This window comes from Symphalangus syndactylus, chromosome 1 (assembly GCF_028878055.3).
Source record: "Symphalangus syndactylus isolate Jambi chromosome 1, NHGRI_mSymSyn1-v2.1_pri, whole genome shotgun sequence".
Classification (NCBI taxonomy): domain Eukaryota; kingdom Metazoa; phylum Chordata; class Mammalia; order Primates; family Hylobatidae; genus Symphalangus; species Symphalangus syndactylus.
In genome coordinates this window covers 117,315,895-117,341,949 of record NC_072423.2, presented here as the reverse complement: position 1 = coordinate 117,341,949, position 26,055 = coordinate 117,315,895, and the positions used below count along the sequence as shown (strand labels likewise).

The 26,055-nt window shown below is 38.9% G+C and overlaps 1 protein-coding gene across 7 annotated transcripts in view; it reads right to left on the bottom strand.

Moving 5' to 3' along the window:
* ANO10 (anoctamin 10) overlaps positions 1-26,055 on the bottom strand; it is a 268,035-nt gene that overhangs the window by 221,738 nt on the left and 20,242 nt on the right. For 5 of the 7 annotated variants that reach the window (XR_010120148.1, XR_010120147.1, XM_055281046.2 and 2 more), the window contains exons 2-4: positions 24,241-24,393; positions 19,837-20,034; positions 17,986-18,120 (exon numbers count right to left, since the gene is read on the bottom strand). Coding sequence is in view for 5 of the 7 variants with exons in the window: in XM_055281046.2 (XP_055137021.2) it covers positions 17,986-18,120; positions 19,837-20,034; positions 24,241-24,379 (472 nt within the window). In the remaining 2 variants the exon portion in view is untranslated. The remainder of the gene's footprint in view (positions 1-17,985; positions 18,121-19,836; positions 20,035-24,240; positions 24,394-26,055) is intronic. The other 2 variants (XM_063636619.1, XM_063636620.1) reach the window with 1 other exon arrangement.

Sequence of the window (26,055 nt, the reverse complement as noted above, 5' to 3'; positions counted from 1 at the left end):
AGTGAAGGTAAGAAAATGTTCAGTTCTTTTCATTCTTGTTGATACAGAGTATTTTCAATCCTTTTCGTCTCTTCTAATCTGATAACAAAAGCTTACACTCACAAATAGCAAATAACAAAATCAAATTAAGACTTCCTACTTTTAGCAGTCATTTGACTAGTATGGTTTGAACACTAATGCATATATCTGGAAGAGACAAATGAATTTAACCAAAGACAGTATCTCCCAGCAATATTAAATGAAAATTTGGAATTCTCTCATCCATAGTAATTACTTAGAATGACTCAGTGGGTGGAGAAGAGTGTCTTCAGGTCTTTAAGAGGAAGTGTGTTCTGTAGATATGGAGAACTCAAATGCAGTGCCTTGTGCCATATTTGGGGAGATGGAATATTTTCCACATCAGTTCCTAATACAGTCTCTTACTAAGAATATGGTTGCTTATAAAATAAAATTTGGCCAGGCACAGTGACTCACACCCATAATTCCAGCACTTTAGGAGGCTGAGGGAGAGGATTGCTTGAGGTCCGGAGTTCAAAACCAGCCCAGGCACCATCACAAGACCTCCATCTCTACAAAAAAATTAAACATTAGCCGAGCATGGTGGTGTGTGCCTGTAGTCCTAGCTACTCAGGAGGCTGAGGTGGGAGGATGGCTGGAGTCCAGGAGTTTAAGGCTACAGTGAGCTATGATAGTGCCGCTGCAGTCCAGCCTGGGCAACAGAGCAAGACCTCATCTAAGAAAAGAAAAAAAAAAAAAAAAAAAAGATAAAATTTGCGTTAAGAAAGGATGCTTTGCTGTTTTCATCCACTGATAAGTTTTGAGCTCTTTAAGGTTTACCAGCTCAAGTCTTCAGAGGGCTACCTCTCTTATCTCCTATCTACCTGTTACCAGAGACAGATAATAAAAATATCAGGCATAGGCCAGGCGCGGTGGCTCACGCTTGTAATCCCAGCACTTTGGGAGGCCGAGGCGGGCGGATCACGAGGTCAGGAGATCGAGACCACGGTGAAACCCTGTCTCTACTCAAAATACAAAAAAAGCCGGGCGTGGTGGCGGGCGCCTGTAGTCCCAGCTACTCGGAGAGGCTGAGGCAGGAGAATGGCGTGAACCCGGGAGGCGGAGCTTGCAGTGAGCCGAGATTGCGCCACTGCACTCCAGCCTGGGCGACAGAGCGAGACTCCGTCTCAAAAAAAAAAAAAATCAGGCATAAAACCCCTTATTGGGGACTGGCAAATAAATGTCTGCAGTGTGGAATAGAAACACAAAGTATTTGGCCGGGCGCGGTGGCTCACGCCTGTAATCCCAGCACTTTGGGAGGCCAAGGCAGGTGGATCACAAGGTCAGGAGATCGAGACCATCCTGCCGAATATGGTGAAACCCTGTCTCTACTAAAAATACAAAAAAATTAGCCAGGCATGGTGGTGGGCACCTGTAGTCTCAGCTACTCGGGAGGCTGAGGCAGGAGAATGGCATGAACCCGGGAGGCAGAACTTGCAGTGAGCCGAGATCGCGCCATTGCACTCCAGCCTAGGTGACAGAGCGAGACTCCATCTCAAAAAAAAAAAAAAAAAAAAAAAAAAGAAACACAAAGTTTTCAGTGTAGAAACACTACATAGAGACAATGTATTCTTAGGACAGGTCCCCATCATAAAATCTTCAGAGTAATTTAAAAGTAAACCCAACTTCTTAGATATGAAAAAGAAAAAGATAATCAAGAGATATCTAGTACTAACAATAGGAAAAGTCTGGAAAAAAGATTCTTCATATATGTTTCTTCCCACAATTATATTTTCATAAGTTACACGAGAAGAAAAGTTTTTAAAAGCTAGGTTTGTGATAAAATTCTCCTTCATGATTGTAAAAAAGTATATACTCAAAGTATCAGTAACTAGGGTAAAAAGACATATGGTTTAAGTTACTCAGCCTCTGGTACTGTCAAAACCATTTTTTAATATTTTAATTCTAACATGGTTCAGTGAATTTTTCTTCAGCTTACAAGAGTTAAAGTTGATCACACATGACTGTTCTGATTCTTATTCCTTATTTGGGGATGTACAGGCTACAGCTGATTCCTTCTTCCTATCACTACTCTGGTAAATTACTACATCAAGTTTTTTAACTGAAGTGACTTACAGCATATAAATTATTTTACTATTTCTAAGTTATCTTTAAAAAGATGACTCCATTCTACTGTAGAAGACTTTCCAGGCAGGCATAAAAACCAGTTTCTAAAAATAGGACTGTGAACTGAAGACTCAGAGAGAATATAAAGCTGCAGGTCCTAAATTACTGATCTTCTCTTCATCAGTGCCAAAGTCATGGTTCTGGTTTCAGCTTCTAAAAATAGAAGTTTGCTTTTAGTTTTTTTTTTAATCCTTCAAACTTCTCATGTCAGTTAAGAATGTAATTACTAGGAAGGAGCCTTACCCTCAAAGGAAACCATGATGCCATGTGGGCCTATTTAAAGAAAGCAAAAACTTAAGCCAGATTCCTTCCTTCAAGAGTGCTAAATGATCTCTTGTCAAGTACTGGGGCTATGGGTGTAATAGCCATTGAATCGTGAGCCAAACAAATCAAAATCTAGTTTAAGAGAGACTATCAGTAACGTAGTTTACAGTAGGACCCTCCAAATTAACTAATTCAATAACAATACTAACACAGTACTGCTTCTGTCTTTGGTTTATGTGATGTGTTTACTTCAAAAGTAAAAGCAAAATCCCTCTCATAACTCCTTACAGCATTTCTGTGAGACAGAGAGGAGCAGGTCATGCTACCTCCAATCCAATAGGGGGTGATAAGCACAGATGCCCGCAGGAAGTGGTGGCCAGCAGCCTTTGCACAATGAAGACAGTCCCTGTCCCCACAGCTGCTGCTGCACCTAATACTCTAACTCTAGCACTCAGGTGTGAACAGATCACTTTTGCCTTAATAAAGAAAACAGTATCTTTTTTAAAGAAAACACTATCATAAGGTTCTAAAAGAATATCTATATAATATTAAAGACATAATATATGTGCCAGGTGGTCCCATCAATCAAAACATGATAATCATCCAATAGACATTTGAGACACAGCTTTGATCTAAATCAAGTAATATCCCTTAGGATACAGTTAAAATGTAAGAAAACCTTGGATCCCTTAAAAACTCCTCTTTCTAAAACTCCTTCGTTAGGTTATTTGCATGATGATTAACTGTTAAGCAGTAGGAGAAGGCAGAGTCTGAGGGCATGAAAAGATCTTAGACCGCATGAAAAGATCTTAGACCACATGAAAACAAGAAATGAATGGCTGTCAAGATGAATGCTTGGGGACTAAGACACATGTAGCCAATTGCTAATTCTGCATGTTGCTTGTCATGTGGTGGAATGAGGGGGAACCCCAATATGCATGTAAGGAACATGGCTGTGCTTTGGTTGAGGATAGCCCAAGGTAAACATCCAGAGTGACTCAGCAAGTTTAGAGCACAGGCATATAACTCCACTTGTTATCATAGCCATGTAGCCATAATGTGGCTTTAATAGATGGTCAGTGGGGAGCCAGGACACGGCTCGGCTCACTCATACCCAGAGACAGAGTTAGGCTGCTGACCCTGAAGGGAGAGCCGACCGCGCAGCTGTGTGTGGGAGCCACTGGACTAAGCAGCTGAGACAGGGCGAACAGTGTGAGAGAGCTAGTGTAAGTAAGCTGCTGATGAGAGAGCTGCTGAATAAAACTACCTTTCACCTGCCTACGGACCCCCTTCAGCTATCGGCTCATCCACCCACTCCCTTCGGACCTTAGCATGAGCTGGAACCTGACCCCAAGCATAACATTTGGCATAGTCATGGACCTACAATGCACATCTCACAGCGCCATCTAACTGCCTCGAAATCATGTTTACATGACAAAACTTGGTATCTACTTAATGAAAGCTTTCTATCAAAACACAACATTACAGCAAGCAGCAAGCAACTTTATATGCGTGTGTAAAATGAAAATCAAATTAAACGTAAGATCTGGGGAGTGTTTCTCATGAAAGCCCTGGCCACCTTTTAGTCTTGAGGGGCATCACATTGGGCAGACTAAAGCATCGCCTCTCAATTAGCCTCAAAGAGGCTGCCCAGGGGAGCAGCTGCCTTCAAGTAAGATGAAAATAGCTTTTCCTCTTATTTCTGTGGTTTAAGTTAATGAAAATCTAGTATTTAAGTTACTCTAAGTTTTATTAGTTCTAAAATTTGCACTCTGAAAATAGGTCATAGTTTTAATTATGCATATACCACTTTTCTTCAACCAAGTATTATAAAATTAAAATGATGCAAAAAACACAGCAGTTTAAGGATCACATTCTCAAAGGCATAAAGGAACAGAATAATGCAGCATTTAAAATCCCAGGGTTGACAACTTAATTCTTATCTCAAATAGTATAAAAATCTTTCCAATGACCATGATCAAGATGATTTTACCGTATTCATATTTAGTACCAAAACGGAAGGAAAGGGAAGGGAGAAAGGGAGAAGAAATGAAGAAAGGAAAAAAACAATCTTTGTTTACAAAAGCCTCATCCTGCCAGCAAGAAAGTTATTTCTATTATTGCTTCAAGATACCAGACTGGCTACCTACACAGTTAGAGAAATCCATTTACATATTTCCTTGAAGGTTTTCATTCATCTTAAAATTTCTCTCTTTGAAGCAACTGGAAGCATTTGAAAAACTGCTGCTCCATTATCCCATCTGATCAAAGAGCACACTCACTCTTTTCTTGGTCTCAACCACATCCAAGAGGACGTACCTGCGCAGAAACTTACAGGTGGAAGCCGTGATTTCCACATTATCAATGCGGATGAAAAGGGAGAAACAGAATACTTACATTAGCAATCAGGACTGTGCCCCAGTCTGCTTTGTATTTTATTGGATGCAGTACCCAGCTGTGTCTGAAAACATGCCTTCCCACTAGTAGATTAAGAAAGATTAAAAAATTTTGGGACAGTATCAAACAACTGCTTAACTACAGAATGTGGAAATCCTGGTTACAAATAGTGGCAGAAAGATACCTCTGCCCTGTTCTTGTTCATGATGCCAAATTAAAAACAAAAGAAAACAAGAAACATAAAAAGAAATCCCTATCTTTGATGCAAGTATGAAAAAACAAACTAAAATCCCAAATCACAAACTATAAAAAGAGGCCTGGAAAATCAGCCCTGGGTAAACTAAGAGCACCCATGCTTCTGCAAACCTGGGCCAAGCACACAAAGGGCAAGCCTCTCCTGGAACTGGGGATGGTAAACCACAGTCCCCTTGCTCAGAAAGCAGGCAATGAGGGTGCATGACAGACACCTGGAGTACGTCTGCTCCCTGCCTGGCACCATAGCCAGATAAAGAGGCCAGGTTGGAGGAAGAAGAGCAGGTCTGCCATGTTGGAAGAAAGAGTGACCTGCTGGGACCAAAGGATGGAAGGTAACTAGCTGTGGAACTGTGGGTCTTGGTGGGCCAAAGACAGGCCTAAACGCCAAACACAAAATCCCTGCAAGAACAGGGCTCCATGGAGGTTCTTTTCAGGGACTAAAATGGCTCAAGGAGAATGCACTGCCAGGTAAAATCTAAGCTTCTCACTAAAACAGTTCCTTGCTGGAAGCCCCTAGGACCCTTCTCTCTCCCACACACACTTTCTTCTAAAAATGGTCAGTCCAGGAAAAATAAGGGTTCATTAAAACATAAGTAATAAAAAATAAGTAATAATCACAAAGAAACTGGCATCGAGCTATGCAAAAATACTACCTGGAAAAAAAGGGGAAAACCAAAAATACTACAAGAAAAAAATATATAAACAAAAGTCAAAGAACAAACAGCAGAAAATCATAGCATCCAGCAACAAAAAACCATGAAATTCTTCATGAAATTTAAGAAATTCATGCAAACATTCCATCTTTGAAATTAAAACTCAAAGAGGACCTCTGAGAGCTGAAGGAGAGAGCTCAGAGAAGCAATGCAAGAGAAAAATAAACCTGTTACAGATTCAAAGTCATGACAAAAGCAACAAAAAATGGAAAGACTGAAAATACAATCAGGAAACTGGTAGACAAGCCTAAGAAAAGTATGTAAGAACAAGGACTTGAAAATACTACAAAGAATATGTAAGAGCCCATATACATAAAATTGGCACCCCTCAAGATGAGAACAGAGCAAATACAACCAAATAACTCTTCAAAGATAACTAAAATTTTCCTGAAATCATGGTAATCCTTACTCTGTATATTGAAAGAACATTATGTCCAACCAAAAACAAAATTGATAAAAAATAACATCGAGACATATGCAGATAACTGGAAATGCAGACAAATAAGAACAATGAGTGTCTACATTCAAACTTCCTGATACCTCCTAAAAGCCATACAGATCAACAAGGAGAGCAAGTAAAAGCACCTATAACATATGCCTACAGCACAACCCAGAGATACGTGAGACTGCAACATTGAAGCCAGGCAATAAGAATCAAGACCTGGAAGAGATCTGGGCCACAGTCTAGAATGGTGCAGGAAGTCCCAGCAGGAGCTACACAGAGAAAAGGGGAGGCCAGGGGAGTCCATATAGTGTAGGAACCCAGATAACACCAATGAGGACTCATCACCCTCCTTCAGGAGAAGGCCCCACACCAAGTGGGAACTTCCAAGAACAAGTCTGAGACCTGACGGGTCAGAGCTCTGACAGCAGGAAGGGCTGAAGGGAAGGGTTGGAAAGTACACAGAACAACAGGCAATCTGACCGTAAAGCACTGCTTCTGGGAAATGCGGAGGGAAGTGTCTGGAAAAGTAACAGACTTTGGGGGTAGCAGCTTATGGGGAAGGAAAAGAAGTTAAAACGTGATTAAGAGTCCTACTGAATCAAGATCCCACATCCCATAAGATCTCCTGCTAATGGGTGATACAGGAATATCCTCAATATTTAAATGTTAATGAGAAAAACTTTTTTAATCAAAAAAAAAAGCAAGCACAAATAAGACAAGGGAAAAATACCATTAAAACAGGAGTTTAAAAGATGCTGAGAGAAATTTGTACAAATCAACTCACATAAATTTGAAAACCTATGTGATAAAATGGAAACTTTTCTAGGAAAATATAATTTACCCAAACTGACCCCAGTAGTGATGGAAAGTCTAAACAAACCAATTTCTGTAGAAGACTTAGAGAAAACTGTTCAAAAACCTAATCCAAAAACAAACATCAGAGCCAGATGGTTTCATATAGAAATTCTAACATACCTTTAAAACAGATTAGATTTTGACTAGATATAGTAATAGAACAAAAAAGAAAACAGAAAATCTTAAACTTCATCCAGAACTTGCATTGTTAATATTAAAATTAGCATGGCCTACAAGCTATTTTATGTAAATTGTAAAATAAAGCAAATTAGTAATTACGGTAATGTTATTAAGAATCAATATTTTCAATATGAGTAAAAAGATAAAAATATAAACCAAAGAAATTAAGTAATAGCCTATAATGTTAAATTTGAATTGACTATATCAATATAAATTCATGATTTTCAAAAATATATATCCTAGGCTTTTCCATTGAAATGGGAAAAAAGATGGCATAGCCTATATAAACGATATTTTAAGCACACAAAAAAGCAATTTCCATAAAATACAACATCAACTACGATAACCTAGCACAAAATATGTCATTTGTTTAAATATTTTACTTAGTATAAATTTACTTAGTAAAAAAAAAAAAAATCCTCAGATTACAGTGCAAAGCAAAATCTGACTATATCCTGATATAAGAGATCCACGTAAAATGATACTGAAAGGGGCTGAAAGTAAAAGTCTGGGCAAAAACATTCTAACAGACACAAACTGAAATAAGGCAAGAACCACAAGACATGGCTGAAGTCAGCAACAACAAAACATTAAGCAAGATGAGGAATAATATTTCATAATGATAAAAGGTGCAATAGACAATAAAAATCTATCCAAGATCTTTATGCAGCCAAAACATAGCTACAAAATTCATAAAACAAAGGTAAAAGAAAATACGAAGAACAAATTAGCAGGAACATAATGAAATTCCATTAGTTGTTATAGAGATCTAGAGCTATGATGGATCAAGAAAACAAAGTACAAGGGACACAAGAACTACATGACAAAATTAACAACGTATATGTAATATAAATTAACTGTCAAATACTACAAAAAAGAAATCTAAGTACTCATGTCATATGAATACTGATGCAAAAATAATGAAATATTAAATGGAAGTCAGCAGGAAAATAGATAATATAAGCAAGTATGGTTCACCATGGGAATAAATGAATGAGTTAATATTAGGAATTCTATTAACATCGGTTGCCATATTTATAATGTCAGGGGTAAAAAAAATTAGTCTTCACAGATGTCATTAATATATAAAATATAAATTTTATCAAAGATAAAATTTATTACCACACAAAAACTTCTTAATAAAGTAGAAGGAATGAATGTTTTCTAAACACGATAAAAATTACCTAGTCAAACGCCAACATCATGCTGAATGCTCAATATAACATGCATTCCCTTTATGAACTGAAGCAATCGGCTGGGCGCAGTGGCTTACACCTGTAATCCCAGTACTTTGGGAGGCTGAGGCGGGTGGATCATCTGAGGTCAGGAGTTCAAGACCACCCTGGGCAACATGGTGAAACCTAAGACAGTAGAACTGCTTGAACCTGGGAGGTGGAGGCTGCAGTGAGCCAAGATTGTGTCACTGCATTCCAGCCTGGGCCACAGAGCAAGACTCTGTCTCAAATAAATAAATAAATAAATACATAAATTAATTGAAGCAATCACTATGGAGGGCAATTTGGCAGTAGCTACTCTAAAAGATGCATATACCTTTGATCTAACAATTTCACTTCTGGGAATTTTCCAACTTTATTTTTAATGAAAACATTGAAGGAAAACAATTAGATGTTCATCAATATGAATACATCTATATGATGGAATACTACATGGCCTAGAAAAGGAATGAGTTAGGCCTAATTTGGTATTCTACAATAATGATCAAAATATATTGTTAAATAAAAAAGCAAGGTCCAAAATGGTATGCACAATATACTCCCCATCTGTCTGAACATGTCTTCTCTTGAACAGAATTTCTCTAAGGGTATATAATACGGAGGTAACAAAGGGATTTGGAACATGGGACAGGAAAGAGACAACTTATCATTGTCTAAATTTTTGTACTATTTGAATTTTCATCATATACATGTACTATTTTTTAAATTGACAGAAACTAATATAAACACAAAAATTGTAAGATGCTTGGGAGAAGTATTTTCCTGCCATATGTTATATAAATTGAAAAGAATCATTTAGATGTCCACAGTACAGATGATAAACCCTGTTTTCTTTTTTTTTATTATTATTATACTTTAGGTTTTAGGGTACATGTGCACAATGTGCAGGTTTGTTACATATGTATCCATGTGCCATGTTGTTTTGCTGCACCCATTAACTCGTCATTTAGCATTAGGTATATCTCCTAATGCTGTCCCTCCCCCCTCCCCCTACCCCACAACAGTCCCCGGAGTGTGATGTTCCCCTTCCTGTGTCCATGAGTTCTCCTTGTTCAATTCCCACCTATGAGTGAGAACATGCGGTGTTTGGTTTTTTGGCCTTGCGATAGTTTACTGAGAATGATAAACCCTGTTTTCATCGGAACTCTGAATACAGTTCAGAGTAGGCTAGAATAAATACTACATCTTACTTAAAAATAGATTTTCTATAAAAAAAGTAAAAATAATAACTTATTCTAAGAAAATACTCTAAAATGCGAGAAGGTCAAGAAAGATTAGAATTTGAAAACGCTCTGTCAAAAGTAAGGCACAATTCTGAACACAAAAGAGTAAGTTAGGAAGGAAGTTAGAGAGTTAGGAAGTTAGAGAGGCAAATAAAAGAAAATCTCAGAAGGTCTTCTATTCCCCATGATGTCTAAGGAAATCAGGAAGACCAGAGAAGATACAGCATCACCTAAGAATTCTTGCCAAAAACTTTTCCAGTTTTCAGGAAAAACAGAGGATAGAGGAACAATGAGAAAACGATCTAAGAGACAAATGGCATGGTCTCTTCAGCAAGTCGATGTCATGAGGGAAAAAATGGAAAAGAGAAACTATTCTATATTAAAAGAGACAGACATAACCAAACAACACAGGTTAACCTAGACTGGATCTTAGTTTGAGCAAACAAGCTCTAAAATATATTTGGTGACAACTGGGAAATGTGAATATGAACTGATTCTTGGGCATCTGTCTGCCTGTGACAGGACTAGCTGGATTTCCTAGGCCCACTAAGAATTCTGACTAAGAATTCCGACTAAGAATTTCCTAGCTATGGAGGTGACCATACCCACCTTTAAACAAGGGGCTTGTAACTCAGCTCACACCCAACCCATCAGTTAGTAAAGACCGCTCACTAAAATACCAGTTAGGCTAAAAGCAGGAGGTAAAGTAACAGTCAAATCATCTGTCGCCTGAGAGCACAGGGGGAGGGACAATGATCGGGATATAAACCCAGACATTCGAGCAGGGAGCGGCAACCCCCTTTGGGTCCCCTGCCATCATATGGTAGCTCTGTTTTCACTTTATTAAATCTTGCAACTGCACATTCTTCTGGTCTGTGTTTGTTCTGGCTCAAGCTGAGCTTTAGCTCACCATCCACCACTGCTGTTCACCGCAGTTCACAGACCCGCCATTGACTTCCATCCCTCCAGATCAGGCAGGGTGTCCGCTGTGCTTCTGATCCAGCGAGGCACCCATTGCCGCCCCCGATTGGGCTAGAAGCTCGCCATTGTTCCTGTGCAGCTAAGTGCCCAGGTTCATTCTAATGGAGCTGAACACTAGTCGCTGGGTTCCACGGTTCTCTTCCATGACTCACGGCTTATAATAGAGCTATAACACTCACCCCATGGCCGAAGGATCCATTCCTTGGAATCCGTGAGGCCAAGAACCCCAGGTCAGAGAACAAAAGACTTGCCCCCATCTTGGGAGCAGCCCGCCTCCATCATGGGAGCTCTAAGAACAAAGATCCGCCAGTAGCACCTGGATGAAGACTGGAAGATGGTATTACACTATTAAAAGTAAACCATGGGAGGTTCCAAGATGGCCGAATAGGAAAAGCTCCAGTCTACAGCTCCCAGCATGAGCGACACACAAGACGGGTGACTTCTACATTTCCAACTGAGGTACCGGGTTCATCTCACTGGGGCTTGTTGGACAGTGGGTGCAGGACAGTGGGTGCAGCCCACAGACCGTGAGCCGAAGCAGGGCAAGGCATCACCTCTCCCAGGAAACGCAAGGGGTCGGGGAATTCCCTTTCCTAGCCAAGGGAAGCCATGACAGACGGCACCTGGAAAATCAGGTCACTCCCACCCTAACACTGCGCTTTTCCAATGGTCTTAGCAAATGGCACACCAGGAGATTATATCCTGCACCTGGCTCAGAGGGTCCCATGCCCACAGAGCCGTGCTCACTGCTAGCACAGCAATCTGAGATTGAACCGCAAGGTGGCAGCGAGGCTGGGGGAGGGGTGCCCGCCATTACTGAGGCTTGAGTAGGTAAACAAAGCAGCCTGGAAGCTTGAACTGGGTGGAGCCCACTACAGCTCAAGGAGGGCTGCCTGCCTCTGTAGACTCCACCTCTGGAGGCAGGGCATAGCTGCACAAGAGGCAGCAGAAACTTCTGCAGACTTAAACGTCCCTGTCTGACAGCTTTGAAGAGAGTAGTGGTTCTCCCAGCATGCAGCTGGAGATCTGAGAACAGACAGACTGCCTCCTCAAGTGGGTCCCTGACCACCGAGTAGCCTAACTGGGAGGCAACTCTCACTAGGGGCCAACTGACACTTCGTATGGCTGGGTGCCCCTCTGAGATGAAGCTTCCAGAGGAACCATCAGGCAGCAACAATTTGCCGTTCTGCAATATTTGCAGTTCTGCAGCCTCCGCTGGTGGTACCCAGGCAAACAGGGTCTGGAGTGGACCTCCAACAAACTCCAACAGACCTGCAGCTGAGGGTCCTCACTGTTAGAAGGAAAACTAACAGAAAGGACATTCACACCAAAACCCCATCTGTACGTCACCATGATCAAAGACCAAAGGTAGATAAAACCATAAAGATGGAGAGAAACCAGAGCAGAAAAGCTGAAAATTCTAAAAATCAGAGTGCCTCTTCTCCTCCAAAGAAATGCAGCTCCTTGCCAGCAACAGAACAAAGCAGGACAGAGAATGACTTTGATGAGTTGAGAGAGGAAGGCTTCAGAAGATCAGTAATAACAAACTTCTCCGAGCTAAAGGAGGATGTTGGAACCCATCACAAACAAGCTAAAAACTTTGAAAAAAGATTGGACGAATGACTAACTAGAATAAACAGTGTAGAGAAGACCTTAAATGACCTGATGGAGCTGAAAACCATGGCACAAGAATTACGTAATGCATGCATAAGCTTCAGTAGCTGATTCAATCAACTGGAAGAAAGGGTATCAGTGATTTAAGATCAAATGAATGAAATGAAGCAAGAAGAGAAGTTTAGAGAAAAAAGAGTAAAAAGAAAAGAACAAATCCTCCAAAACATATGGGACTATGTGAAAAGACCAAATCTACATCTGATTGCTATACCTGAAAGTGACAGAGAGAATGGAACCAAGCTGGAAAACACTCTTCAGGATATTATCCAGGAGAACGTCCCCAACCTAGCAAGGCAGGCCAACATTCAAATACAGGAAATACAGAGAACGCCACAAAGATACTCCTTGAGAAGAGCAACTCCAAGACACATAATTGTTAGATTCACCAAAGTTGAAATGAAGGAAAAAATGTTAAGGGCAGACAGAGAGAAAGGTCGGGTTACCCACAAAGGGAAGCCCATCAGACTAAAAGCAGATCTCTCGGCAGAAACTCTACAAGCCAGAAGAGACTGGGGGCAAACATTCAACATTCTTAAAGAAAAGAATTTTCAACCCAGAATTTCATATCCAGCCAAACTAAGCTTCATAAGTGAAGGAGAAATAAAATACTTTACAGACAAGCAAATGCTGAAAGATTTTGTCACCACCAGGCCTGCTGTAAAAGAGCTCCTGAAGGAAGCACTAAACATGGATAGGAACAACCGGTACCAGCCACTGCAAAAACATGCCAAATTGTAAAGATCATCAATGCTACGAAGAAACTGCATCAACTAACGAGCAAAATAACCAGCTAACATCATAATGACAGGATCAAATTCACACATGACAATATTAACCTTAAATGTAAATGGGCTAAATGCTCCAATCAAAAGACACAGACTGGCAAATGATAAAGACTCAAGACCCATGAGTGTGCTGTATTCAGGAGACCCATCTCACGTGCAGAGACACACATAGGCTCAAAATAAAGGGATGGAGGAAGATCTACCAAGCAAATGGAAAACAAAAACAAGCAAGGGTTGCAATCCTTGTCTCTGATAAAACAGACTTTAAACCAACAAAGATCAGAAGAGACAAAGAAGGCCATTACATAATGGTAAAGGGATCAATTCAACAAGAAAAGCTAACTATCCTAAATATATATGCACTCAATACAGGAGCACCCAGATTCATAAAGCAAATGCTTAGAGACCTACAAAGAGACTTAGACTCCCACACAATAATAATGGGAGACTTTAATACCCCACAGTCAACATTAGACAGATCCACGAGACACAAAGTTAACAAGGATATCCAGGAATTGAACTCAGCTCTCAACCAAGTGGACCTAATAGATATCTACAGAACTCTCCACCCCAAATCAACAGAATATACATTCTTCTGAGCACCACATCGCACTTATCCCAAATTGACCACATAGTCAGAAGTAAAGCACTCCTCAGCAAATGTAAAAGAACAGAAATTATAACAAACTGTCTCTCAGACCACAGTGCAATCAAACTAGAACTCAGGATTAAGAAACTCACTCAAAACTGCTCAACTACATAGAAAATGAACAACCTGCTCCTGAATGACTACTGGGTACATAATGAAATGAAGGCAGAAACAAAGGTGTTCTTTGAAACCAATGAGAATAAAGACACAACATACCAGAATCTCTGGGACACATTTCAAGCAGTGTGTAGAGGGAAATTTATAGCACTAAATGCCCACAAGATAAAGCAGGAAAAGATCTAAAACTGGAACCCTAACACCACAATTAAAAGAACTAGAGAAGCAAGACCAAACACATTCAAAAGCTAGCAGAAGGCAAGAAATAACTAAGATCAGAGCAGAACTGAGAGCTAGAGACACAAAAAACCCTTCAAAAAATCAATGAATCCAGGAGCTGGCTTTTTTAAAAGATCAACAAAATTGATAGACCACTAGCAAGACTAATAAAGAAGAAAAGAGAGAAGAACCAAATAGACACAACAAAAAATGATAAAGGGATATCATCACCGATCCCAAAGAGATACAAATTACCATCAGAGAATACTATGAACACCTCTACGCAAATAAACTAGAAAATCTAGAAGAAATGGATAAATTCCTTGACACATACACCCTCCCAAGACTAAACCAGGAAGCAGGTGAATCCCTGAATAGACCAATAACAGACTGAAATTGAGGCAAAAATTAAGAGACTACCAACCAAAAAAAGTCCAGGACAAGACAGATTCACAGCCAAATTCTATCAGAGGTACAAAGAGGAGCTGGTACCATTCCTTCTGAAACTATTCCAATCAATAGAAAAAGAGGGAATCCTCCCTAACTCATTTTATGAGGCTAGAATCATCCTGATACCAAAGCCTGGCAGAGACACAACAAAAAAAGAGAATTTTAGACCAATATCCCTGATGAACATCGATGCAAAAATCCTCAACAAAATAATGGCAAACCAAATCCAGCAGCACATCAAAAAGCTTATCCACCATGATCAAGTGGGCTTCATCCCTGGGATGCAAGGCTGGTTCAACATACGCAAATCAATAAACATAATCCATCATATAAACAGAACCAAAGACAAAAACCACATGATTATCTCAGTAGATGCAGAAAAGGCCTTCGACAAAATTCAACAGCCCTTCATGCTAAAAACTCTCAATAAATTAGGTATTGATGGGACATATCTCAAAATAATAAGAGCTATTTATGGCAAACCCACAGCCAATATCATACTGAATGGGCAAAAACTGGAAGTGTTGCCTTTGAAAACTGGCACAAGACAGGAATGCCCTCTCTCACTGCTCCTATTCAACATAGTGTTAGAAGTTCTGGCCAGGGCAATCAGGCAGGAGAAAGAAACAAAATGTATTCAATTAGGAAAAGAGGAAGTCAAATTGTCCCTGTTTGTAGATAACATGACTGTATATTTAGAAAACCCCATTGTCTCAGCCCAAAATCTCCTTAAGCTGATAAGCAACTTCAGCAAAGTCTCAGGATACAATATCAATGTGCAAAAATCACAAGCATTCCTATACACCAATAACAGACAAACAGAGAGACAAATCATGAGTGAACTCCCATTCACAATTGCTTCAAAGAAAATAAAATACCTAGGAATCCAACTTACAAGGGATGTGAAGGACTTCTTCAAGCAGAATTACAAACCACTGCTCAATGAAATAAAAGAGGACACAAACAAATGGAAGAACACTCCATGCTCATGGGTAGGAAGAATCAATATCGTGAAAATTGCCATACTGCCCAAGGTAATTTATAGATTCAATGCCATCCCCATCAAGCTAATGACTTTCTTCACAGAATTGGAAAAAACTACTTTAAAGTTCATATGGAACCAAAAAAGAGCCTGCATTGCCAAGACAATCCTAACCCAAAAGAACGAAGCTGGAGGCATCATGCTATCTGACTTCAAACTATACTACAAGGCTACAGTAACCAAAACAGCATGGTACTGGTACCAAAACAGAGATATAGACCAATGGAACAGAACAGAGCCCTCAGAAATAATACCACACATCTACAACCACCTGATGTTTGACAAACCTGACAAAAACAAGAAATGGGGAAAGGATTCCCTATTTAATAAATGGTGCTGGGAAAACTGGCTAGCCACATATAGAAAGCTGAAACTAGACCCCTTCCTTACACCTTATACAAAAATTAATTCAAGATGGATTAAAGACTTAAATGTCAGACCTAAAACCATTAAAAACCCTAGAAGAAAACCTAGGCAATACCATTCAGGACATAGGCATGGGCAAGGACTTCCTGTCTAAAACACCAAAAGCAATGGCAACAAAAGCCAAAATTGACAAATGGGATCTAATTAAACTAAAGAGCTTCTGCACAGCAAAAGAAACTACCATCAGAGTGAACAGGCAACCTACAGAATGGGAGAAAATTTTTGCAATCTACTCATCTGACAAAGGGCTAATATCCAGAATCTACAAAGAACTTAAACAAATTTACAAGAAACAATCAAACAACCCCATCAAAAAGTGAGCGAAGGATATGAACAGACATTTCTCAAAAGAAGACATTTATGCAGCCAACAGACACATGAAAAAATGCTCATCATCACTGGCCATCAGAGAAATGCAAATCAAAACCACAATGAGATACCATCTCACGCCAGTTAGAATGGCCATCATTAAAAAGTCAGGAAACAACAGGTGCTGGAGAGGATGTGGAGAAATAGGAACACTTTTACACTGTAGGGGGGACTGTCAACTAGTTCAACCATTGTGGAAGACAGTGTGGCGATTCCTCAAGGATCTAGAACTAGAAATACCATTTGACCCAGCCATCCCATTACTGGGTATATACCCAAAGGATTATAAATCATGCTGCTATAAAGATACATGCACATGTATGTTTATTGTGGCACTATTCACAATAGCAAAGTCTTGGAACCATCCCAAATGTCCATCAATGATAGACTGGATTAAGAAAATGTGGCACATATACACCATGGAATACTATGCAGCCATAAATAAGGATAAGTTCATGTCCTTTGTAGGAGCATGGATGAAGCTGGAAACCATCATTCTGAGCAAACTATCGCAAGGACAGAAAACCAAACACCGCATGTTCTCACTCATAGGTGGGAGGTGAACAATGAGAACACATGGACATAGGAAGGGGAACATCACACACTGGGGCCTGTTGTGGGGTGTGGGCATGTGGGAGGGATAGCATTAGGAGATATACCTAATGTAAATGATGAGTTAATGGATGCAGCACACCAACATGGCACATGTATACCTATGTAACAAACCTGCACATTGTGCACATGTACCCTAGAACTTAAAGTATAATAATAAAAAATAAAAAATGTGGTCCCAGCTACTCGGGAGGCTAAGGCAGGAGATTACTTGAGCCCAGGAGGTGGAGGCGGCAGTGAGCCATGTTCACACCACTGCACTCCATTCTGAGTGACAGAGCAAGACTGTCTCAAAAAAAACAAACAAACAAAACAACAACAACAACAAAAGCAGACTAGGGGACACAGAAGCTTACATGTTTAAAGTGTCTTTTAGGCAGCAAAAATGTTCTGAAGCTTTGCCACTATCTGGGTCTGAAGCAAACTTGGAATTATGCATTGTAGTAAACTCCTTCATTCTGCAAACTAGTATCTTCATTAAAATGAAATCACACAAAACCAAAAAGTTGCAAAATTCTAATTTGCATACCCAGTGAGATCAGAGGAAATGGAAAGAGTGCTCCAGAAAAACACCATGTCTTCCCTTTTATATTCCTCCACAGATTTTCATGTACAATGTTAGGGCATAAAGTAAACTTCGCTCATTTTAATTGACAAATATGTATATGTATACACACTGGATTTTAAGCTAACTGTATGATATGAGACCTTGATAAATATAGTCAACAATACAAAACAAACATATTGATTTAAAGATGCAATATACTGAGGTTCCAAGGGGAAAAGATATGTTCATAAAAATACAAGTTATTGTAAGTTTGTGTAAGTTCTTCTGTAAGAGGGAAAAAAGGCATCTAAAATTTGCTATTTATGTCTATTAAGAAAAAAACTGGTTGACGTAATGACTTACACAATGATTTTCCTGGATACAACTTTGCCTGAGGGTAGCCAGGGATCATTTTTTCATCTTTAGCTCTAAGATTTTCAAGTTCATGTTTGATAATGAATTGACATTCTGCCATTGTCAGGAAATCATCATTGTTATCTAAAATAAAACAGAAATTACCAGATTTTAGTAATAATCAAAATAAAAATATTCCAATTACCTGAGATTATAGAAATAATGGTGTAAACAATAAGCAATTAACATAAGAAGTAATCAAAGTATGAAGCTGGTAAATTAAATAGAACATAAAGCTCCTTAGATATTTTATAAGAAAAAAATTCTGTTATGCCTTCACGTAATACAATTCTACAATAATCATTTTAATACTTAGAAACATTCAAAAAGCATATAATTGATCTCATTTAGTACCAATGAGCAGAAAGCAGTATGTTCTTGAATTCTAATAATGCATTAAACTTATTAACATATTATTATGTTAAACTAGGGATGGAATTGAAGAAGTTTGCCTATATGGCAAATTATCCTCCTTCAAACTCTCAAGCCCATTCCATTCCCTTCTGCAGTCAAACATCCCTTCCACTAATGAGAGAGAAGAAAGTCTTGTAAGCAAATGTTGTTGCTATTTGACAGGTGAATCCTCTTAAATAAGGTAAATTTCCTCTTGAACATTTATTCACTCAGGTATAAAAATCCAGAGTAAGTGAATCCAAAGAAGTCTAATCACATCTTCTAACTCTGAAAGCCCTGGCAGGGATCAGTTTGATTCTGAAGCCAAGCTCCCATCCTGTTATCATATTCACCCTGGCTTTCCCAGTTCTTTCCTGAAAATATTCTCTACTAGAACCCGCTTTGGGGCCAGTATAGAACCAATGACCCTATCACATTCAGCAGGAGCCAGAAAATTCAGGAAATGAGGTTTCTAAGGTACTGAACTACTACTGTGTTTCTTCTTATTATAAAATTTTTCTAATAAATATTCACATGTGATTATTTGTAGAAAATAATCTCTACTTATGAGATGCAACTTTTTATAGTTAATTTCTTTTTACATGATTGTTTTCTTGTAGAGTTAGAAAATATAATACTTGGCTGGGCGCAGTGGCTCACGCCTGTAATCCCAGCACTTTGGGAGGCCAAGGCAGGTGGATCACAAGGTCAGGAGATTGAGACCATCCTGGCTAACACGGTGAAACACCGTCTCTACTAAAAATACAAAAAGATTAGCCAGGCATGGTGGCGGGCGCCTGTAGTCCCAGCTCCTTGGGAGGCTGAGGCAGGAGAATGGCGTGAAGCCAAGAGGCGGAGCTTGCAGTGAGCCGAGATAACGCCACTGCACTCCAGCCTGGGCAACAGAGCGAGACTCCATCTCAAAAAAAAAAAAAGAAAAAAAAGAAAATATAATACTTTTTTTGGTGTAGTTTGTTAACTTAGAATTGACTGGTGACAATCATTCTGCTTTCAAAAAAAAAGGGATTTTTCTGTATCAAGCTACTGAATACTCAAATTATAAGAATTAGAATAGAATAATATAAGTAAGTTACATGTGTTCCTCTAATTTGTGTTCATCCAGGGGAGGCAAAAGATGGCAACAGGCCAAATCCAGTCTTCCACATGGTTTTATAAATAAAGTTTTATTGAACACAGCCTCGCCCATTCATGTATGGTCTATGGCTGCTTTTTTGCTTTACAATGGCAGTGTTGAGTAATTGCAGCAGAGACCACACGGATTGCAAAACCTAAAATATTTACTATTTGACCCTTTACTGAAAAAAGTTTGCTGACCCCTGATCTATTCATCATAAACTTCTTTTTGATAAATGGATTCTAACAGAGACAAAGAACTTTAGGGCTTACCATCAAAACCTTTGAAGTTCTGTCTGGTTCTGTATGTGAAGGCTCTCATGGTATTATCATTGCACTCTTTTACCAATCCCACTGCTTCTGCCCCCAGTAACATTCTAATCTTGGAGGCACCAACAAGATATAAGTTCTGATTTTCTAGTGTTTCTTGTTCATATTTATTTAACAATGGTCTAAACAACAACTGGGCACCTTCAAAAACAAAAGATAAGCACAATCTTAGACAAACATAAAAGTTTCAAAAATAAAAACTTTCTAAATAAACATAATGTTTCTAGTCTGGTAGAAGAAAAAGAAATTATATTAGCAATTTAAATCCATCTTCCAAGTAAATAACATAAGTACATTAGGGATGGTAGTTCTTTATAGTTTTTCAATAAATGGAAAAACTGAAAAATGTACCACTAAGTAGCCTGCCACTTATGCAAATGAGAAGTAGATGAGACGAGAATTCAATATTTATGAGCTCTAGGTATAAAAGTGCACCAAATAAAAATATAGGACAAAGATTGCAGTTTAATATAAACATAATAGACAAAAATTTAAGAAAATTAATTTGGAACAAAATGTTTCAGTAAAAAGAGAAACCAAAAATGTAATACAATTACACTGGACTATAACAGATTTTGTGAATGTTAAATACTAAATAATAAAAAGCGATATAACTTTTCAGTGATTTTCCCATAAATTTCTATGTTCTATTTGGTTTAATATTTTTCTGAAATAAGTTACCAAAACATAAAGAGATATCATGATTTGATAATGTACATATAATTATTACTTAAAAGATTATAAAGAAAAAAGATTATTTCTACCTACATCAATTTTTGTTTGTTTGTTTTTGAGACAGGGTCTCACTCTATTGCCCAGGTTGGAGTACGGTGGCACGATCTTGGCTCACTGCAACCTCCACCTGCCAGGTTCAGGAGATCCTCCCACCTTTGCCTCTTGAGTAGCTGGGACTACAGGTGTGTGCCACTACGTCAAGCTATTTTTTGTATTTTTTGTAGAGGCAGGGTTTCACCATGTTGCCCAGGCTGGTCTTGAACTCCTGAGCTCAAGAGATTCACCCGCTTTGGCCTCCCAAGTGCTGGAATTACAGGCGTGAGCCACAGTGCCCGGCCTCAAACTTTTAAAGGTACATTTATTTCTTTACTATTTACCCTCTAGAGATGGTTGACAGGAATTATGAAAATATTAATCAGATGATAACAGGATCATGAGCAGAATTTATATTTCATTTATCAAATGGATTAATATATTAAGACACTATTATCTAGGTAATTTACAATAAAGCTATTAAAGACTTTAGTAAAAGGTATATTCAATTTACAGAAAATACCAATGGCTCTTAAATATAAGATCCTTAACCTCACTCATATTAAGACAAATGTAAAAACTATACCAATATGCTGTTTCTCACTTCTCACACTGCAAAGATGGAAAGTTTGGTAACAGGTTGGTGAGCGTGGTAGCCGTGAAGGTACCCCACTCCACCAGCTCTCCCTTCAAGACAATCAGCTTTGAAGAACAGGGTTGACTGCCAGGTTCCTGGTGCCACACCTTAAGATCCTTCCCCCAGCTGCTTCCAGCCATTAGCTGGGCACGGAGGGGACACTGAAACAAGGCCATTCCTGCATAACGTAAGTTTCCCTTAAAGGGCAACTTTAAGCCTGGCTGTTGTTAGTTTATTAGAACTGGGCTGTGGTCTGAGGCTCTTCCTACTCAATTCTCCTTCCTTTCCTCTCTCCTTTCCCAAGTGTCAAACTGACAAAGTCCGAAGGCTCTCTAGACCCACTCTTGCTCCCTCCTCCTTCTTTCCACAAATATTTCTCTCAATAAACTTCTTGTTCATCAAATCTCATCTCTTGTTTGGAAGACCCAAACAGACATAGTGAGTGTGTGGGGAAAGGCATCCCAGCCATTTTTAGTGGAATAGAAACTGCTATAACCTTTTTTTATTAATTTATTTATTTTGAGACTGTCTCGCTCTGTCGCCCAGGCTAGAGGGCAATTGTGTGATATTGGCTCACTGCAACCTCCACCTCTGGGTTCAAGTGATTCTCCCGCTTCCGTCTCCCAAATAACTGAGATTACAGGCACACACAACCACATCCAGCTAATTTTTGTATTTTTAGTAGAGATGGGGGTTTCACTGTGTTAGCCAGGCTGGTCTCGAACTCCTGACCTCAAGTGATCCACCCGCCTTGGCCTCCCAAAGTGCTGGGATTAGAGGCATAAGCCACTATGCCTGGCCTGGTATAACCTTTATGAAGAACCATTTGTCAACATTTTGTTTTGAAAAAGAGCATTTTTCTCAGATGTTTGGTGATCTTTCATTACATGTTCATGTTTAAGAAAGAGGCTCTGTGAGGCTAAATGCAACTTCTGAGGGCTTAGATGGAGCTCATCAAGGATGGCCTTTAATGTAAGGCAATCTGGTCAAATAATTTTCTGTTAGCAACCCCCTGATTTCTGCACCTTTAGTTATTTTGTCTTAAGCTGGTCAGGTTCTCCAAAGAAAGATTGTCCAATCTGCTTCCTACAAGGTGTGAATCTTGCAGCCAATATTTTGGAAACTGAATTAGGTATGTGAGTGGTGGAGTCGGGGAAAGGGGAATGGTATTCATTATCTTATTTTCAGTACAGAATCTGTGCCTTCAACTGTGCATAGATTTCTATGCCAAAAACCATGTATCTGACCATCTCCAGAGAATAAACCTCAAGTCTTCTGCTGGGGTTGTAGAATATGGAAGGGATTTGAAGATCTATTTATTTTTAATTGACACATAATAATTGTATATATTCATGGAGTACATAGTAGTGCTTCAATACATATAATGTAGAGTGCTAGATCAGGGTAGTTAGCATACCCATCATCTCAAACATTTATCATTTCTTTGTGTTGGGAACATTCAATATCCTCCTTCTAGCTATTTGAAACTCTGTATTATTTCTTATATGGATCTCAGCCAGTTATCTTTTCTTCTTGGTCCTACTTTTATCCCCCCCTCCATAGATCTAGTGTCCCTAATTCCTGAGTCATTGTGGGTATTGTGCAGAGTAAACCAAATTGCATCTCAACTTCCTTCCCTGTCAGCTTAACTTTTGGCTTTCTCAAATCTGACAAGTCAGTAACTATTTAGCCACCTGTTTGCTAGCTTCCAATTTGTGCTGCTCTTGTATCTTCTCCTTTTTTTTTTTTTTTTTTTGGTCCATGTGACTTCAGTCTTTCATATATTTTTAAACCATTTTATTATTATTGTCAATTTAATAGGAGGCTGGAAGAGAATCAAAGTAAACATAAGTATAAATCCACTCCCTTCACCTGGAAGATGCAGAACACTTTTTTGGAAAGATTTTTTATGATCACCCAAAAAGTGTGGAAAGATGCCCATCCCTTGTGTGTCCCTGAAGGCACACAATCGGCAAAAAGATGGCTGGGAATACACTGGAATCTTTCACACTGAAACACTATATAGTTCCTAAATCACAAAAATTTTAAAGAACAGACTCAAGTTCAGTGAAATGCTCACATTTCAGCAAGCAAATACTCCTGTTTTTAAGTTTCCTTCTGGTTCAACTGTTTGAAAAAAATTTTAATTCCACTTTGATTCCAATTTTATTCTTAAGAAATAACTTCAGTTTATAGTAACAGTTTTTTTTAAAGAGTCTAAGTCTAGTCCAGTGTTCAGAGACTTTGTGCAGACTAAGGTGTTGTTTTGTGCAGTTTACAAAATACTTGCTCATGTAAAACACTAAAACACCCGCTGCTTTCTCACCCAGACTGGGAACCCATGTCACCTTTCAAAAGAAGGCTAAACCTTGGCATCTTAAGTCATTCCTTGCCACTGCAGAAAGTACTGCCATAGTGTCATCTAACCCTTTCCTTTACTTTTACAGTAAGTATACACGATTCATTTGTTCATGCCATGCACTGCTTTGTGACAGCTCTTCCATGTACTTTTCTTTATTTTGAATTTCTTTCTATCCTGATGGTAACATCTTTGCAGGCACAGACCATATTTATCTCTCCCTTAGCACCATAACTGGCACACAAAGAGCATACAATAGATACTTGTCCATTCATTTGACAAATATTTTTTAAGCACCTACTATGCACCAAACACTGTGGTAGGCATACTATTTAGAGCTATGAAGAAAACCACTTATGCTGCTTTCAGTTTAATGGGAACTTAAAGCCTCCTGTTGATTTAGGACCTCCTTTCAAGTCCCAGATAGATAATAAAAGGCAAAAAATTTAACATTAGTAAATAAAATATATCAATGAAAATTATAAAACACATTTGCAAATACATTTTTAGTGTACAGTGCACAGTGACTGAGCATACAGTGTGGGAGGCCAGACTAAGTCTGGGCAGTGACTATTTTACTCACCTCCATCTTTTTTTTTAGCTATAATTCTGTTTTTCAGCCATTCTTTGGTTTCTTCTTTGACATCCTGAGCAAGTTCTATGACCACCAAAGGTGTGAAAGAACTCTCAGAAGTATCCAAAGCTGAAAAGGTCATTTTCATCTTTGACAAATATGCTGAAAATTAAAATAAAGAGTGAAAATGGGTTGTTATTATGGCAAAGAGAAATATGCTATAGACTTCATTTTCTCTCAATTATACCTAATTCTGGCTTCCAAGATAAAAGCAAATTTCTCATGATTCAGATGGGTTATATGACAGACTCAACCAATGGTTCAAAGTACATGTGTGAGCCAAGCTTTGGAAAGAACGCCATCCTTTTCTATAAGCAGCTCAGAATGCAGAATAGACATTTGTGTAAATGAAGGATAACGATGTAAAATGTGCTCTCACACAAGCGGAATAAGAAAGTATTTTCAAAGAATGTGACATCTGAACAGGATTCAGAGGAATGAGTAGGAGTTTGCCAGATACACGATGAGAGGTATCCTAAGTAGACAAAATTATATTTCCCTAGAAAATAATGATGAAAAAACAGCCAAGAGGCTCAGAGAAATACAAATGGTTAGGTATGGTGGGAACATTAACTTTGTGTAGGAGGAAAGAAGGGTGGGAATGAGCTGGTATCCAACTAGGGTCCCAGATTACAAAGGAAATGGGCTTTGTCTAACATACAATGGGAGTCACCAATTCATTATGAGCAGGGAACTGATGTAGTCAGTAGGGAGCTATTACAGATCACAAAGGGTCAGCCTAGAGTGTGGAAGGCCAGTTAGGGGGCCATTAAAGTAGTCTAGAAAAAGCTGATACTGGTCTGAACAATGACAATGAAGAGGAAAGGATAGCTCGGGGTTAAATCTATAGAAGCAGACAACTGGACTGAATATAACTACTAAAAAAAAAAAAAAAAGACAGAAAAAGAAAAATGTTAGTGGGTAATGAGTAGTCAGGGTGTAATTATATGGAACTCTCTACAGTACCCATCTCAAGTAGGCAGAACCACTACTATACATTTCCTCCAAAACTACACATCCTCAAAGTGACACATTAACTATGAACACAAGCCAAGACTTCCACTTCCAGGACAGCAGATTAAAGGGTTCAAACTCTTCTGCTGAAGACAACTAGACAATATACACCCACACTCACATAAATATATATGTGCATATATATGTGACACCACAAGTGGAAAATTCCACACATAAGTACTTAGCACAAAGTTGATCTGACGCACAAAATTATTTAAAACATTATATAAAATTACTTTTAGGCTATGTGTATAAAGTGCATATGAACATAAATTTCATGTTTAGCCTTGGGTCCCATTCCCAAGAGATCTCATTATATAAATGCAAATATTCCAAAATGTGAAAAAATCCAAAATCTGAAACACTATTGGTCCCAGCATTTTGGATAAAGAGTATGTGACCTGTATTTTTAAAAATTTGTGAATAACAAAAAGCCAACTAAGCTGGGCATGGTGGCTTACGCCTGTAATCCCAGCTATTTTGGAGACTGAAGCTGGAGGATCACTTGAGCCCAGGAGTTCAAGAACAGCCTGGGCAACATAGCAAGACCCTGTCTAAAAAAAAAAAAAAAAAAACCCAAGGCAGTGGGAAATAATGGAGTCCAGAAAGCTAAGCACTTGCAACCAGTTTCTCTGGGGCCTCTGCTGAGAGGGTGAGAAGCTAAGCAGGACTTCTGGTGGCCATGGGAGGCTAGGGGACAAAACGTGTAATTAGTAGAGAGCCCACCAAGGAAGACAGTCAGATAAAATC